This window comes from Lontra canadensis, unplaced genomic scaffold (genome assembly GCF_010015895.1).
Source record: "Lontra canadensis isolate GAN:19392208 unplaced genomic scaffold, GSC_riverotter_1.0 scaffold77, whole genome shotgun sequence".
Lineage (NCBI taxonomy): Eukaryota > Metazoa > Chordata > Mammalia > Carnivora > Mustelidae > Lontra > Lontra canadensis.
In genome coordinates, this window is record NW_022631071.1 from 10,238,258 (window position 1) to 10,256,963 (window position 18,706).

At 35.9% G+C, this 18,706-nt stretch overlaps 1 protein-coding gene across 2 annotated transcripts in view; it reads left to right on the forward strand.

The window, feature by feature from the left end:
• Positions 1-3,944: 3,944 nt before the first annotated feature.
• The window catches only part of CHM (CHM Rab escort protein), a 210,410-nt gene continuing 195,648 nt past the window's right edge, over positions 3,945-18,706 (forward strand). The window contains exon 1 of one of the 2 annotated variants that reach the window (XM_032881813.1): positions 3,945-4,000. In XM_032881813.1, the coding sequence (XP_032737704.1) occupies positions 3,952-4,000 (49 nt within the window). In that variant the 5' untranslated portion in view covers positions 3,945-3,951. Of the gene's footprint in view, positions 4,001-5,413; positions 5,486-18,706 lie in introns of those variants that run through there. The other variant, XM_032881814.1, reaches the window with a different exon arrangement.

The window sequence follows — 18,706 nt, forward strand, 5'->3', positions numbered from 1 at the left end:
TAGGGTGATAGGAGACTTAAGGCAGATTGAGGCCTAGATGAAGACTTGTTAGAGAAAGTGATGTTTTGAATGAACTTCAAAATGAGCAGGATTAAAGCAGAAGAAAGGGAGGACAAAAGTTCACCTTAGCACATGGAAAAACATGAATGAAGGCCCTGAAGCAGGAAGGAGCATGGGGTATCAGACAAATGGAGAGACAATATGGCTGGAGCTTAGAAAGAAAAGGGTGAGAGGTATGAGATGAGCCTAGAGAATCCAGCAGGGACTTTTAGACCATGTCTAAAATTTTGGAGTGTGTTTTAAAGAAAAATGCGAAATCATGCTAGTTTTAGGGAGAGGGGAGGACAAATTAGATTTGACATTTTTAAAAAAGATTTTATTTTTAAGTAATCTCTACATTCAATGTGGGGCTTGAACTCACAACCCTGAGACCAAGAGTCACATGCTCCATCAATTGAGCCAGACAGGCACCCCTATATTTGAAATTTTAAAACTTTTCTACAGTGTAGACAGTGGACTGAAGAGAAGCAAGCATAAATGAGGGGTCCAGCTGGGACCTACTGTAGTAGTCTAGGCAAGAGATTATGCAGGCAGTCCAGATTGTGAGGTGGATATGTTTCCAATATAACTTTGAGATAGATCTGGCAAGAGTTGCTGATGAAATTGGTTTAAGAACAAAAGAGAATGATACATCAAGAATGATTCTTAAGGTTTTTTACTTGAGTAACTGATTAGAAGGTGATATCGCTTCTAAGGGAGAGAATACTGGATGAAGAGGTTTGGGAGTGGGGCTGAAATATTCAAGAGTTTGGTATTGGACATTTTCAGAAGAGAAATTGAGTGAGGGCTTGAATATATGGATCTGGAGCTCAAAGGAAAGCCAGTGATAGAGACCATTAAATAACTGGTTTGTAAAAAGATGACACATCAGATCCCACAGTTAAGTAAGCTTTTGAATACAAGGTAAATGTTGAGGGAATCATGGTTTTTCAGCTCAGGAAATCATTAAGTACAAAATTAGAATCACAGTGATTTAATAGGTAAGTCAATTTGTATCCCTCATCTCACCATACTGTGACTTATCCAAATAAAATATTTCAGTTCTCAAAAATAGATATCCTTAGAGTAATAGAATATATAGCAATTAAGCTGCTTTGCTTCATGCTATTTTGCTGACATTACCAACCCCTATATTCATCTTTAGTTTGTAGACGATCTGTAAAAATACATTTGAACAGCTCAATATAGGCTGGCAATTTTACCTTTCTGAGGGTCCTGCTTTCTAGCTTCAGAATGAAAGGGATTTCATATTTGGGGCAAAACATATTGGAAAATTAGCATGACAGAGTAATATTACTTGTTTATTTTATTTTATATCCCACTAGATGTAAATTTCATGAAGTCAGGGGTTTTTGTCTGTTTTACTCATTGCTGTAATTCCAGCATCTAATTCAGTGCCTTGCACATAGTAGGTATTTAATAAATATTTAAGGAAAATTGAGTGAAATAATAAGTTGTGTCTTCACATTGTATCTATTTGTTAGAAAATTTGAGTCCATAGAAAGTTAGATATACTCATATTGAAAAAGATATATATATATATATATATATATATGCGCACACATATACACATATCAATAGAGATACCTTAATTTATCATGTTTTTAACCACCCATTCATAGCTTCTCACTGTTAGAGATTCTGAAGTTTCCTGTGTTTACTCTGGGAAATCTATTAATTTTCATTTCCACCGGTAGTATTAAGAGTCTCATAGATCTATTTCACTTCTTTTTCTTTTTTTTTAAATATTTAATTTATTTATTTGACAGAGATCACAAGTCAGCAGAGAGGCAGGCAGAGAAAGAGAGATAGGGGAAGCAGGTTCCCTGCTGAGCAGAGATCCTTGGATGCAGGGCTCCATCCCAGGACCCTGAGATCATGACCTGAGCTAAAGGCAAAGGCTTAACCCACTGAGCCACCCAGGTGCCCCTAAGATTTTATTTGTTTATTTGACAGACAGATCTCAAGTAGGCAGAGAGGCAGGCAGAGAGAGAGAGAGAGAGATGGGGAAGTAGGCTCCCTACTGAGCAGAGAGCCTGATGTGGGGCTTGATCCCAGGACCGTGGGCTCAATCCCAGGACCCTGGGATCATGACCTGAGCTGGAGACAGAGGCTTTAACCCACTAAGCCACCCAGGCACCCCTATTTCACTTCTGATAGTACTCAAAACTTTGTTTTTGTATCAAGGCAAATGGCAGAGTGATTTACTGAACAATAATACATTACACATCTCAGAGGAGTATCTTACACAAAATATTCATCAGAGGACAATCACAAGAGAATTGTTCAATACATCCAGAAAGTCCATAAAAGAAATTAAGAAAACATGTAAAATATTGCTAAATATTATGGCAAAATGCAGCAAAACAAAACAAAATCCAACCTAGTAAAATACAATTTTAAAAAATTTTCATGGAACCTTAGCAAAGTAACAAACATGTGTTAAGCATCTTCAATATATAAGACATATGATAGTGTTGGCAGATATAAAGATGAAGACTTAGTCCTTGTATTCATAGTACTTGCCATGTGCAAGGGGAGTCAGAACTAAGTTCAGTTCAGCAAACACTTATTGGCATTCCTACCAAGCAACAGGTTCATGTTAGATGCAGGGGGTAAAAAGATGGGTAAGGCCCAGACCCTGTCATAGAGAGACTTATAATTTAGGGCATTATATATCTGGGTGTATCCTTTTGTATGTGTGGAGGTTTGTGTATTGTATAGAAACCAACATAAATGCAAAAAATTTTACTGCCCTTTGGGAGGCTGTAACAGGGTGTTAACACTACATAGGGAAATTCAACACGATATAGGGAGGAGATAAAAGGAGGAGGTGGTAGAACCTGAGCTGAATATTAAGGATATGTTAACTGGAGAATGGGAATATCATTCCATGCTCAAGGAAAAACAGTGTGACTAGGAAACCACAAACAGTTCAGAGGGCAGATGGTGGAAGGGAAGGTCCACTACCAGCACTTACTCTTTTGAAATTATTTCTCTCTTGAATTATTTTGAAACTCTTGTAAAATACCTAAAATAAGTACAATGAGCCCTAAAGTCCCTCATTAATTTTCAAACACAATCACTTCAGTATAAGGCCATTTTACCTTGATCATTTCTGCAGCAGGTTATCAGAAGAATCTTGTATGGACTCCTTGTACACGTATAAAAAACCAGTTTCAGAACGAATACATGCCTATCAAGCAACTACTATGCTTTCATATCTTTTTTCCCCTCCCGTAAAGCGAAGCTGATTTTGTAAAAATATACTGCCGGGTGGCTGCTTGGACTAACTAAAATTCAGACGCAACTTAGGTTTCATTGTGGCGAAGCTAAGGCGAGAGGTTTTTCGTGGGTTTTCGTTGGGGAGACATGGAGACGAAAAAGATAGGGGATATAGTTTGAAAGAATTGGTGCGAAAATATGCCTGGGGGGGGGGCGGCGCAAAACGAAAACACACACACACACACACACACACACACACGGGGAAACAAGTTTCCAGGCTGGAATGAAAATTTCCTTTGTTCACAGACCAAGCCCCTTTCAATTTCAGTCCGCCCTTCATCTATCCCAGCAATTCTTGCTTCATCACTGCCAACGGGCACCCAGGTTTTCCCATTCATCCTAGCTAGCAGAGCAAACATTTCTATCTCATTACTACCCCAAACCTCCAGGCTAAACGCGCTACTGCACTTAGGCTGTAAAATAAACTGAACTTTTAACATTTGCGTAAACATTCTAAATAAAATGCTGTAGCCGCCTACCTGGACCGGCCACCCAAGCACTACAATATCCAGAATACACTGTTTTCCCTTCCGCCTTCTACCAGGGCGATGCCTGACTAGATTTCATTTCCACAAGCAAAAGTCACATGACACATTTCCTTTCAAGATGGCGGACAACCTCCCTTCGGAGTTTGATGTGATCGTGATAGGGACGGGTATGTGTGGCCCTGGGACTTCCCGAACAAAGTGTAGGAAATCTGTCTCGTTCCTACCTTCTCTGTCAGTGTTGACGTTTAGCGAGAAATGCTGGGGATTGAGGATGGGAGGGAGGATGGGAAGGAAGTGAGGTAGTGTGGAGTCAGCGCGGGACTTGGCGGCTCCAGGGAGGGGCTTGGACCCCCGATACTTAGCGCCGTTTGAGTAGGGGTCGATCTGGTCGATGCCGATTGCTGAGGTTGGTTGCTGCGGGTGATTCTGTAATTTCCTTAGAGCGAGGTGGGTTTGTAGTGTGGTGAGAACGCAGGGTCGGGATTTTATCAAAGAGACGTTTTTGGTATGACATGATTCCCTCCTTGTTGATTTCAAGGTGATATTCCCCATCATGTTGTCTCGCCCTTAGGAATTTTTCATATATTTATGTAGTCTTAGGGTGTAGTGCAGCTCGGATACAGCTCAGTCCTCAGGTTTTCCAGGAAGATGCTCATTGTTGCTCGTGTATTAATTTACACGGATTCTTTTTCTATTGTGTTGACAAGCCTAGGGAATTGTATTTTGTTGAGGTAGCCATTCCTGCTTTATGATGCTGGAAGATAGCGTTTTGTTCTGTATCACCCACCTATCTCCTCACGACTAAATGAGCTGAGAAGCTTCTGTGAATTTCCCTTCAGGTGTGTGACCTTATCTTCCCCTCGTTTACCCATCATTTATTCTCCATGTTTTGGGTGGAGCCAGAAAAACCCCTGCAATTTCTAGTTGGCAAATTCAGCGTACAACCCGTGGCAGAAGATATTTGGCAGCAGTTGGTATTTTGTTTTTCTTAATAGTGTAAAGGGCGGATTTTAGATGGCATGAAGTAGGGTGTTGAGTGGGGTTTTCTCCTGTTTGCAGAATGTGGTAGGTTGGAGAAGCTCTGGTGGATAAGAACCTGTCGATTGTGTTAATGAATAGAGTTTTGTCTTCTCAAACAGTAGGGGCAGCCATGTTTCTAGGGCCGGAGTAAAAATAATAGCTACCTGGTTTTGAATGCTTATTATTTTCTAATTGAGGTGCTAAGCACTTTAGAAGCTGTTTGTACAACAACCTCAGAATAGGTATTCTCTACACTTTACAAAAGAGGAAAAGGGGGTTTAGAAAGTTTGCCCTGTGCCCAAGATAATACAGCTGGTAAATTTCCAAAGGCCCATTCCATCCCAGAAGGAGAATCTGTGCTTCAGACCTTCAGAGTTAACCCATATTGATAGAAATAATTGAGAACAGTTGTTTCTGGACCTTGCTTGGCCTTTAAATAGCTGTTTGAATTGCTAGGGCACTTAATCTCTTTGAGCCTCAGTCGTCTTGTTTTTAAATACAGAAAGGGTAAACTAGATATTCTTTCAGGTATTATCTAACCAAAAATTCTCTTATTCTAGTTGCACCTGGGTAAGTGGTCTGAGGACAGTAAAGGCATGTGTATTCCCATTATGAAAACTGCATGGCTTCAGGTAACTTGGCTGTAGTTGCTGTGAACAGATGTTGGATGAGAGCTGGAAGGAGCCAATTGACTATTCATTTGTTCTCTCCAGTCTATCCTAAAATCGAGAACAACATCCATTTTTGAATAGCTGTTATACCATACTTGGATTCTATATTATTGCCTTTCTTTTTTGTTACCTAGGAACTTGGGGTGTTTTAAAAAATTTTTTTGAACCATTATAAGATTTTTTCTTATCTGGATTCAAATTTTAATTGATAAGAGTGTTAATTCCTATTATTAAGTGCCATTAATTCTTAAATAGTTGCTTTCTGGTTCAGTTCATAATATGGACTATATTCATTTTGTTAGAGTCTGTTATGGTAGAGGTAGGAAGATACTGTGAGTGATACAGAAAATTGCATTAGGCGGCATCTGGTGTATTTAGAAAAAGATTAATTTTAGACCTATTCCAGTGAGGGTAATATTATTTCTCAAATTATAGGAAGAACTTACTTGAAGTTAATTGTAAGTTTTTTTTATATCACTTAATGGTGAACATACTCTGAGTTTATCATGGACGCTGCAGAACTTTATGTTATGAAGCTTTGTTTTTAGGTATGTTAAAAATGGGGAAATTGGATAAAAGTCATTTCCCAAATGATTCTAATAATTCCAGTCATTACTTAATTGAAATTATTGTTAATGTGTTTGGCATATTTTTCTTCGGAAATAGTTTGCTGGAAGTAACCTTACAAATGTTTGCATTAGGGGCACCTGGGTGGCTCAGTCCATTAAGTATCTAACTCTTGATCTCAGCTCAGATCTTGATCTCAGGGCCATTGAGTTCAAGCCCCATGTTGGGCTCCACATGTTGTATATGTTTGCATTACTAAGTACTAGCTTGAGTAAATTTTAGGAAAAGCAGCATTTCTTCGTTTCAGTTTTACTGACAAAAGCAGAATTAAACATGTATGTATCACAAACATGAAGAAATAGGCTATGAAATGTAATTTTTCTTTTAGTAGATTTAGCTGTGTAAAGAGACAATGGCTTCAAATAAAAACATCTGTAGATAATATTCAAATCCCTTTGTCCTTGATTAGTTTTTTATTATTTATTTATTTTTTTACTTTCCATATCACAAGATTTTTCTTAAGGTCATGTTTTGAAGAGATTATGAGAAGATAAAGTTTTGTATGTATTTTCTTAGTTATGTCCATTTCTTTCTGATTACAAAATACAGGAAATATGTGTCAAACACCCAAAGGCAGAGGAATAAAATAAAGTATTTGAGCTGTGAAAATTATAGAAGAAAATGGAATAAGGAAGGGGGGCCATCTGGAGTCTTAAAGGAGAGGACAAAACTGAATGTAAGTGATGTTCTAGAGAGTGGCTTTCAGTTTGGGTACATGGTTGTCATTTTCAAGACATTTTGCCTTTTAAAAAGACATTGGAATGATAATTTTGTGGGCTGTAGAGAAGTATCATTGGTTTCAGGTTAAAAATAGTCCTAGTAACATAATAATACCTCACTGGAGGTGACATCTGTGTAATCCGCAATCTACATGAGAGCCAACAGTTCAACAGAAGAGCAGGCAAGATGGAAGTTAGGAGAACTGTGATAATATTGGCGTGCTTCTTACATAGTGGAATCATTCAGGCCCTCGCTTAGAGCGTATTTTTATTTTAGAAATAATTCCATATGCTCAGAACATATTAGAAACATCCTCAACTTCTGCAAAAGCTGTGTTTGGGGGATGTCATTAGATATAAGTGATAGTTCATATCCCAGTGGGAAAGGAAAGAGACAAACACCTAAAGTGCAAGCCTATGTCAAACAGTAAAATGGCCTGGGACCAGTTTGTATAATGACAGACACTCATTTTTCAGAGTATTCAACCCACATTTACTGAGAATCTAGTCCCTGCCTTGTGAACTTTACTGTTTTGCCTGTTTTCAGAGACTGGGATTCCTATAGTCACAGCCTCAGAACTGTTCTTAAGCTAATGAGGACTTACCATTGCATCCTTCTTGCTTTCTGAAGACGACACATAGGGATTCAGTCTGCATCCCTTTCCTTTCTGAAGTATACCACACAATTATACTTTGGGAGTTCTTTCCCTAAGATGGACTGTGGAGTGGGCTAGCTTAAAATTTTTCCTGCAGGGGATAAACACATAGATCCTTTTTGATTTAAGAGTTTTATTCCTAAAGATTATGGGGAAAGAAATGAGATAACCAAGATAACAAACATGGGAGAAATTACAAAGATTATTGCTCCTAAATTGTGACTACTTACCTAGATAAGTAACTATGTGTTCCACATAGCATAATAGATGAGGCAGCCTGGTGTAATAGGAATCACGTGACCTTTCTACTGGGTGACTTTGGGCAAATTACATCACCTCTTGGGATGCCAGTTTGTTCATCTATAAAGTGGGAGATTTGAATTAGGTGACCTATTTACCAGTTCTAAAGTTTACCATTGTGTAACCTAAGTATGACCCTGGGTCTTTGAAAAGGCTAAATTCTGTATAGTCCTTTTAAGGAGTCAGGTCAGTGTTTAATATACTTTAGAAATGTGGGTGTCAAAATGGGTCATAAAAATTTTCTTATAAACAGTAAGCTGCTTTTATCAGGAATGTCACATAGGTAGCACGCTTCCGTTCTTTGATGTTGGCTGAGAATTATAATGTCAGCCTTGGCTGGCAACTCAGTGACTATAATGCTTATGGTGGTGGTACAACATCACTTCTCTAAATGTTGGGGGAATAGTATTGGTGCAGGAGGTTTTGTGAAAACACATTTACCAAATACCCCATAATGTGACTTCCCACATATATATCTTACTCTTCTCCCAGGATACCTGTATATATTTCTAACATGACAGGGTGCCCATACTTCCTCTGTGTTTCCAAACATACATACACCTATCATCTGTCCAGAGCTGAGTTGTGATTTTTTTTGATGTGGTAATTGCAAGATGTCACCATTTGTGGGTCATGAAATCAATTCTAGCATTTCAAAAAAAGGTAGAGAAGAATATATCAGAATATATTACATGTAGTAAGGATGAATATAGTTTAATGAAACAAATATTTGTGTATAACAGGTCACTGTAAAATACATACATGTATATACATACACATATTTTTGGAGGATTGTTGGGGCAAAAACTCTTTAAAGTCTAGAGAATATTAACTGAATAACAATGAATAGTAATGAAAATAGTATTTCAAAAGTCCTTTAGTTTTACAAATGCTATACCATTCATATATTTTATTTACTTTGACCCATATGTATCTCATTTGAGCAGTGTAGTGATAATGTAGTGATTGACAATATGATTCTGAAATGAGACAGATTGGGTTTGAATCAGCCGTGTCTCTTGTGCCACCTTACACATGTCTCTTAATGTCTAAGTTGCAATTTTTCATCTCTACATGAGAATAAACCTCACAGAGCTGTGTTGAGAATTCAGTGAAATATTTCCTGTAAAATGTTTAGTAAGTGCTCAGAAAATGTAGTTGATTTTTTTTTGCCCCATGATGCCATTCCCAGGTGCTTTTATCATCACTGTTTCTACTTGAATGCATCCCAGGAAGGGCTTTCCATGGAAAGCAACAGAAGGATTGGTCATATATCTGAGTCCTTTTCCTCCTCTTCCCATTGGGTGGTTGATAGTAAAGACCTTTGTGTGTCTATTACCACTATTTCTAACAGATTTCTTAATCTTGCGGGTTTACAGGTTTTCTATTTTTCTTTTTTCTTTTTGGTTCATCACCTTGAATTATTTGTCATTTTGTTTTGTCTAAAGGTTTTGAACAGATTTATCTTATTTGGGGCATAGTATGAAACTCTTCTTTGTCAGTGTAAGAATGCTGAAGGAGCTAAAGAAAGCCCCCAGATTTAACTGAATAACAATGAATAGTAATGAAAATAGTATTTCAAAAGTGAAATGCTTTGCAAGCCTTCAGGCATTTATTGATGGAAAAGTATGTCTTTTCTGCTCTCAGAACCTAGGAAAGTAAAGGGAGTCATCTAACTCTGGAGAAGACTTGTTGGGAGAGGCTTATCCTTCCCTTAAAAGTTTGAGCCAGTTCCTCAGAGCTGCATCTGTTACTAGAGTTCCCTCTGCAGCATCATTTTCATCTCCCATGGCTCATGTCATTTTCTCATTTTCTCTAGTGTTCTCATGATGTTTTGGATAACTCAAGCTACAGCAATTAAAATCAAATATGGCTGCTCATCATCACATTCTGATGTTTAACATAGAATCCCAATGCACAGAAATAATTATAGTTCTGTATAATTTACCTGTAGCTCATGCTAAATCACCTGCTATTCAGTTTCAATGCAGAGTCTTTTAACTGAAATGTTAGTTTGTGCCTGATATGTATATGAATGGTTTTAAAAGTAAAATAGAATAAAAGTCTCTAAAAGTTTGTGTTGACATGCATATTAAAAATTATGTATCAGTGTGTGTTGTGTGTGTGTGTGTGTGTGTGTGTGTGTCTGTGTGTATATAAAATGCTAGAGAGATTGGAAACATTTTGAGGATATTTAGTTGTAGCCAAGAAAATAGGGATACTTAGAAAGATTGATTCATTGTCTTTTTGCTTTTTAAATAATCTTATTAAAGGGCATTTTAAAAAGAAATGGTAATTTATCACAGATAGTGATTTTCCAAAGCGTGATTATGAGAGCCATCATGTTATCATACTGAGGCTATTTAAAAAAAAAAAAAAAAAAGTAGTTTGGAAATAAGAGACCAGGGGCAAAAGAGAGACAGACAGAGAGACCAGGAGCAGCTTGGCCAGTATGGTGCTCAGTGTAAGTATTTTATCTCATATTGGATTTTTACCAAAGAGTTTAAATCCTGTTACTTGACTGATTTGGTTTATATCACATATCTTTTTTGTCCAGCCTAGTGTTACACATTGGGTTATAAAGACTATTAATTAATGGAGTTTTAATCATTTTGTTTTGCTTTGAAATGTTTTGGTCATATATCTGTGATCCAGATTTGCACATTTATTAAATTTATTAATTACTTTTCTAGTATATCTGCTGCTGAAGCGAGCAGTAAATTACTTTTCTATATAAGATTAAATGATTATTATGGAAAAATTTATACAAGCTCTAGAGAAATAGGTGTTACATACAGATAAAAGGCATATTAGGAAGATGTTGAGTTGTGAATTCCTTTTCACATAAATTTTGTTTGAGTATAGTTGACACAGTTACATTAGTTTCAGATACACAACTTGGTGATTTGACAAGTTTATCCATTATGTTCACCACAAGTGTAGCTATCATCTGTCCCATTACATTGCTGTTATGAGATCATTGACTGTATTTGTTATGCTCTGCCTTTCATTCCCATGCCTTACTGAGTTGTGAGTTCTAATCACAACTTTTTTCCTGTGAACTGTGTTACTTTGTCATGAGCTATCTAAGCCAAATAGATGACAGATAATTAGTTCAGTACCTACAACACACTGTTAAACAAATATATGAGAAATATTTACTGTATATGAGTACTGTTCTAAGCTCTTAAAATGCATTATCTTATCTGATTCTCCCAACAACCCTGTCTGTGGAAGATATAGTTATCTCCATTTTACAAATATATAACCTAAGGCTTAGTTAAGTTTGACCTAGGTCAAGCTATTAAGACTAGAGCTGTTCTAGCTAAAACTGAGTTATTAGAATGAAGTTGTGAGACTCTTCCAAGTCAAAAATGCCTTATACTATCAGTATTATATTAATGTGCCCTAGCTTTGTGGTTGGCAGTCAGTTCATTTTTGGAGTCACCTTTGTTGACATTAAAATCCAGATGCCAACAAAATCTTACAGTTTTAACTCATCATTTACAACATCATGACATCTGTGTTAGCTTGCAAACCTTTTGATGAAGGTGAACTGCATGACATGGTTGTGTTTATTCCTTAAAACTGAAAATAAAAATCACAGCCACTAAAGTAATGGTAAAAAATGGGGTCAGGGAATACAGTAATATTTCAGGAGATAATCTGTTTTCCCCAGGAATTAATTATTCATTGATTTCAAGATAATTCAAGGTACATAGTTTCCCACTGAAATAAAATCATTGTTAAAAATAACATATAGGCTGCTTGTGCATGTGCTGGAGTTTACCATTTTAGGGTTTTTTGTTTGTTTTTATTTTATTCACTTGCAAATTAAATTTTCAAGATTAAGTGTTGGACTCATTGTCCTGTTTATGAAGTTTGTCTTTTCTTGGTTGACTACTCTTTTGGTCCCTACAATTTTCAGTATTTGTCAGCACTTAAAATGGATGCATCTTAATTGATGGAATGAATATGGTAATATCGTTTTCCTCCAAGGGCTGTGTTATTAAAGTAATACTTTTATGTATGTACTTCCAGATGTTTTCTCACTGTGTGTATATAGATATGTCTACTTTTCTGTGCTTATAAAAATGTATCATAGATGCTGTTTTGAAACCTACTATATTTCACCTCACAGTATGTCATGAACATCATTCCATGTCAACCAAATATCCTTTCCAGTGTTATTCTTAAAAAGTTTTTATTTGGAGATAATTGTAGACTCACATGCAGTTGTAAGAAATAATATGGGAAGGTCCTGTATACACTTCACCCAGTTTCCCCATTGGCAAGTAACATCTTAGATAACTCTAACATAACCAGGAAATTGATCTTACCTATTGACTTTATTCAGATTTTACCAGTTTTACCTATACTTGTGTTACTTTTGTTAACTGCCTTTGGAGATGAGCATAGATAGATTTCCTGTCCAAGATTAAGTAAATACTAACTCTTAGTTTATTTTTTAATAGTTTATTTTTTACATTTAAATTTTAATTCACTTGAAATTTACTTTGTTGTAACATATGAGGGTTTTTTTTCCATCTAAATCACTAGCCAGTTATTCTAACACAATTGATCTAGTAGTCTGTTCTTCATTGAGTTGAAATTAATTTTTTTTTACTATATGATCAATTTTTGGACTTTTTGACAATAATCTAAGTGTCTCTTTCAGTGTAGTCTCCTTCAAAGTAGGAACTACAAATTAAGAATAGACTGGGACATCTGATCTATAGAGAAATAACTTCTTTGAAATCTCAAAAACAAAAGGTAGTATTTGAGTATATTAAAAATCATAGCATCTACTCTGAAAAGTAAAAAACCAAAAGGAAAAAATAACAGTGAGAGTATTTGCAACTCATAACAAGACTAATTACAGAAAATGAGTACCTCCAAATTTATGTGAAAAATATCAAGATCTCTTTAGCCTAATGGGCAGAGAATGTAAAGAGAAGATAGAAATAGTCAACAAGCTGCTGGGAAATATTTTTTCTTAATACGTTGAATGTAAAATAACCTAATTAAAACATTAAAGAGTAATAACTAATTTGTTGATGAAGTTGTTTTCAGTTAATGTGACAATATTATAAATTGAGATAACACTTGAGCAAAGTAATTTGACAGTTTGTACTAAGATTTGTAAATATGTTTATTCTCTTAGACTCAGTAACTCCAGATCTGAGAATTTATTTTGAGAAAATCATTCAGTATAGTTAGAAGCTATAGTTAGAAGCTACAAGAGTGACATCTGTTTTAAAGCTGCTTATCATAGTGAAATTTGAAAATAATGTAAATAGAAAAGTGCTCTGAAAGCTCACAGGAGGCCAGTTAACTGGTGGAATAGGCAGTCATACAGTGTGGCCCGGGATCTGGTCCACAGCTTTCATTTATATTATAAAACAACATGTACAGGGGCACCTGGGTGGCTCAGTGGGTTAAGCCTCTGCCTTCGGCTCAGTACATGATCTCAGGGTCCTGGGATCAAACCCGCATTGGGCTCTGTGCTCAGCAGGGAGCCTGCTTCCTCCTCTCTCTCTGCCTGCTGCTCTGCCTACTCTCCCGCTCTGTCACATAAATAAATAAAATCTTAAAAAAGTAAAATATGTACAAATGAAATATGTACGTGTGTGCGTATATTTATTACAGAGAACAATAATAAAGTGAATGACGTGTATGTATGACCCAGTTAAAGAAAAATAGCATTACTGGAACTTTAGAAGCTCTTCACGTGGGTCACTATCATCTGTGTTCCGTTCCTTTCCCATAGATGTAATGATTATGGTAAATTGTATTGTTCCATGTATTTTTTTTTGTTCTGTGTATTTTTTAAAGTGTCTTTATTACGTGTGTATGCATCTCTGACAAAATGTATTGTTTTGCCTGTTTTTGGCTGTTGTCTAACTTTTGGAGTACTATAGAATGTATGCTTTCTGTAACTTGCTTTTGTTGACAAGTGTTATGTTTGTGAGATTCATCTGTACAGATGCATACAGATTTATTCCCCCCTCCCTGCACACTCACATGTACACACACACGCTGCCATTGTGTTGTATACTAGGTTTGCAAATCTTCAGCTTCAGTAGGTTATGCCTATTTACCAAGGTAATTGTATTTATTTGCCCTTTGGTTTACAGCTTTTCAAGCCTCTCTCCTACCCCGGGAAATTTGTAATGTCATAAGTACATTCATGACAAAATAAGGTCATTTTTACATACCATTTTGCAACCTTTTCAGTCACTAATAGTCACCTTTCTATCCATTCCAGTTCATTTTTATCTCCAGTACAGAGACTGTATTTAACTTTCTACAAACACCCATACCAAAATACTCTTTATAGCTGAAATGTGCAAATTTGTGTCCAATTCAGTATTATGCACTGCTGGTTCTTAATGCCCTGTAAGTCTGTTTTATCCTGGCATAGTTCCTTTTGTTTGTTTGTTTGTTTGTTTGTTTGTTTTTAATGATGACTGAAATGTTGAGACTAGACCAGTGATCCTACAGAATGTTCTGCCTTTTGAATTTGGCTGCTTCTTCCTTGTGTATCAGTTACTTTACTACTATGCCTATGTCTTGTGTTTTTTCTTTTTTTTATAAACTGAGAGTTATATCTATTTTTTTAAAGATTTTATATATTTATTTGACAGAGACACAGCGAGAGAGGGAACACAAACAGGGCGAGTGGAAGAGGGAGAAGCAGGCTACCCGCTGAGCAGGGATCTTAATGCGAGGTTTGATCCTAGGACCCTGGAATCGTGACCTGAGCCGAAGGCAGACGCTTAATGACTGAGCCACCCCGGCACCCCCTGAGAATTATATCTAAAGGCTTAATGGATTCAAAGTTAAAATTTTTGGCTAGAATTTATCTTTAGTGATTGGGTGCTATGTTGGATTATGCCAGAACACACATCATATCTGGTTGATCCACCATGAATATTGCTGAGATTAACCCTGGATTAGAGTGATGATAATCTGATGCTTCCGTTGTATGGATATATTTCCCCTGTGCATTGAAGATAATCTGTGTATTGCTGATTTGGCACTGTACAAGTATTCAGTTTGATACCAACTATTCACATAATTGTTTTAGCATCAGTAGGTAATTCTTGTAGAAATAAGTATTCTCATTAGGACTTGCAAAAAATGATGTTTTTTTCTTTGATTCTTAGTTCTTTGATTCCTTCCACACTTAGTAGCTGCCACTAAATTCCAATTTTTGAATTCACAAAAAGGAATATACCTTTCTAGCATTATTGGTGTCTACCAGTTAAATACTCATTTCTGAGAATCAAGTAATTCAGAAAATGGAATTAATTGTTAGGTTGCTTGGTGGGGATGGACAAAGAGATTTAGATGTCATGAAAGAGTATAGTACTTAAAAGCACAGACTTGAGCCAGAGTGGCTAAGTTCCAATATTAATTCACTGGGTATATGACTTTTGACAAGTTACTTAACCCCTCTGTGTTTCAGTTTCTGCCTTCTGTATACATGTGGATAAAGACTGGAAAGTAAGGGAAAAATGAAAAAAAATTGTTAAGGGCCAGGTTATGTACGATTATAATATTTTCTTTAGCATTATACCATATTTACTGTATAAGAGAAAATGAAAAAGAGAAGTAGCTGTCTTGCTGCATTTTAGGCATTTTTATTACTATTATTTTTTCAATTAAAAACATTTTTAAGTTTTTTTTTTATTAGATTTATTTAAGAGGGAGAGAGTGAGGGGGGTGAGGGGAAAAGGAGGTGGGGTGAGAGACATAGAGTGTGAGCTCCTCTCTGATAACCATCCCTTTGTTCTCTATAGTTAAGAGTCTGTCTCTTGCTTTGTATCTCTTTTATTTTCTCTTTGCTCTATTGTTTTGTTTCTTAAATTCTGCAAATGAGTGAGAGCATATGGTATTTCTTTCTCTGACTTTTCTCTCTTGAGTTATACTCTCTTGCTTCATCTACATCTTTGCAAATGGCAATATTTCATTCTTATTTATGGCTGAGTAATATTCCATTTGTGTGTGTGTGTGTGTGTGTGTGTGTACACACATGTAAGTGTATGTATACAACCTCTTTATCCATTCATCAGTTGAGGGACACTTGGCTCTTGTAAATAATGTGCAGTAAACATAAGGATGCATGCATGTATCCCTTTGAATTGGTGTTTTTGTTGTTGTTGTTGTTTTGTTTGTTTGTTTTTTTGGTAAATACCCAGTAGAGCAATTACTGGATCACAGGGTATCTGTATTTTTAACTTTCTGAGGAATCTCCATACTGTTTTGCCGAGTGGCTGCTCCAGTTTGCATTCCCAGCAGTGGTGCAGGAGGGTTCCCCTTTCTCCAGACTTCACCAACACCTGTTGTTTCTCGTCTTGTTGATTTTAGCCATTCTGACCGGTGTGAGGTAATACCACATTGTACTTTTGTACTTTTGATTTGCATTTCCCTGATAATAAGTGATGCTAAGCATCTTTTCATGTGTCTGTTGGTTATCTGTTTATCTTTGAAGAAATGGCTGTTTATGTTTTCTGCCCATTTTCTAATTAGATTATTTTTTTTAGGTGTTGAGTTTTATAAGTTCTTTATATATTTTGCATACTAACCCTTTATTGGATATGCCATTTGCAGATATCTTCTTCCATTCCATAGGTTGCCTTTTAGTTTTGTTGATTGTTTCCTTTGCTGTGCAGAAGCTTTTTATTTTGATGTACTCTTAATAGTGTATTTTTGCTCTTGTTTTCCTTGGCTCAGGAGTCCTATTAGAAAAAACTTGCTACAGCCTGGATCAAAGAAGTTACTGCCCGTGTTCTCCTCTAGGCTTTTCATGGTTTCAGGACTCATATTTAGGTCTTTCATCCATTTTGAATTTACTTGTATGTGTGGTAAAAAAGTGGTCCAGTTTCATTCTTTGGAATGTTGCTGTCCAATTTAACCAACACTGTTTGTTGAAGAGACTGTCTTTTTTCCATTGGGTATTCTTTTCTGCTTTGTCAAATATTAGTTGACCACATAGTTAAGGTTCATTTCTGGGTTCTATTCTGTTCCATTGATCTGTGTGTCTATTTTTGTTCTAGTACCATACTGTTCTGACTACCATAGCTTTGTAATAGAACTTGAAGTCTAGAATTGTGATGCCTCCAGCAATGCTTTTCTTTTTCAAGGTTGCTTTGGCTTTTGTGTTTTCATACAAGTTTCAGGATTGTTCTAGCTCTGAAAAGTGCTGCTGGTATTTTGAAGGGATTGCATTAAATGCGTAGATTGCTTTGGATACTATAGACATTTTAACAATATTTGTTCTTCCATTCCAGGTGCATGGAATGTCTTTTCATTTCTTTGTGTTGTCTTGAATTACTTTCATCAATGTCTTACAGTTTTCAGAGTACAGGTCTTCAACTCTTTGGTTAAATTTATTTCTAGGGATCTTTTTGATTTGGGTGCAATTGTAAATTGAATTGTTTTCTTAATTTCTCTTTCTTCAGTATTGGTGTGTAGAAATGTAGCAGATTTCTGTACATAGATTTTATACCCTGTGACTTTACTGAATTCGTTTACCAGTTCTGGCAGAGTTTTGGTGGAGTCTTTAGGGATATATATATATATATATATGGTGTCATGTCATCTGCAAATAGTGAGAGTTTTACTTTTTTCTTACTCATTTAGATGCCTTTTACTTCTTTTTGTTGTCTGAGTGCTGTGGCTAGGACTTCCAGTTCTGTGTTGAATACAAGTGATGAGAGTGGACATCCTTATCTTCTTCCTGATCTTAGGGGAAAAGCTCTCAGTTTTTCTCCATTAAGGCTGATGTTAGCTGTGAGTTTTTCATATATGATCTTTATTAATTTGAGGTATGTTGCTTCTAGACTTACTTTGTTGAGGGTTTGTATCATGAATGGTTGTACTTCATTAAGTGCTTTTTCTGCATCTATTGAAATAATCATATGGTTTTTATTCTTTCTCTTATTGATGTGATGTATCAGATTGATTGATATTGAACCACACTGGTACCCCAGGAATAAGTCTCACTTGATCTTTGATTAATGATTTTTTAAATATATTGTTGAATTCAGTTTAGTAATATTTGTTGAAGATTTTGCGTCTGTGTTTATCAGAGATATCGGTCTGTATTTTTGTTGTTGTCTTTATCTGGTTTTGGTATCAGGGTAATGTTGGCCTCATAGAATGAATTTGGGAGTGTTTCTTCATTTACTGTTTTTTTGGAATAGTTTAAGAAGAATAGTATTAACTCTTTAATTGTTCAGTAGAATTTGCCTTTGAAGTCCTCTGTTCTTGGACTTTTATTTGTTAGGTTTTTTTTTATTATTACCTCAGTTTCTTTGCTGGTTATTCATTTGTTAATATTTTCTGTTTCTTCCTGTTTTAGTTTTGGTAGTTTATATGTTTCTTGGTATGTAGTTTTTCATAATACACTCTTAAAACTGTTAGTATTTTTGTGGTGCTGGTTGTTATTTCTCCTTTCTCATTTGTGATTTTGAGTCCTTTCTCTTTTTCTTGATAAGTCTGGCTAGAGGTTTACCAATTTTATTGATTTTTTTTTCAAAGACCAGTTCCTGGTTTCTTTGATCTCTTCTATTTTTTTTTAAATTTCTGTGTCATTTATTACTACTCTAATCTTTATTATTTCCTTAGTTCTGCTGGTTTTAGGTTTTGTTTGTTCTTTTTCTAGCTCTTTTAGGTATAAGGTTAAGTTGTTTATTTGAGATTTTTCTAGCTTCTTGAGGTAGGCCTTTATTGCTATAAACTTTCCTCGTAGAACAAATTTTGCAGCATCCGAAATGTTTTGGACTGTTGCATTTTCATTTTCATTTGTTTCCCTATACTTTTTTTCTTTTTTGATTTTTCTGGTTGACCCATTCATGGTTTAGTAGCACGCT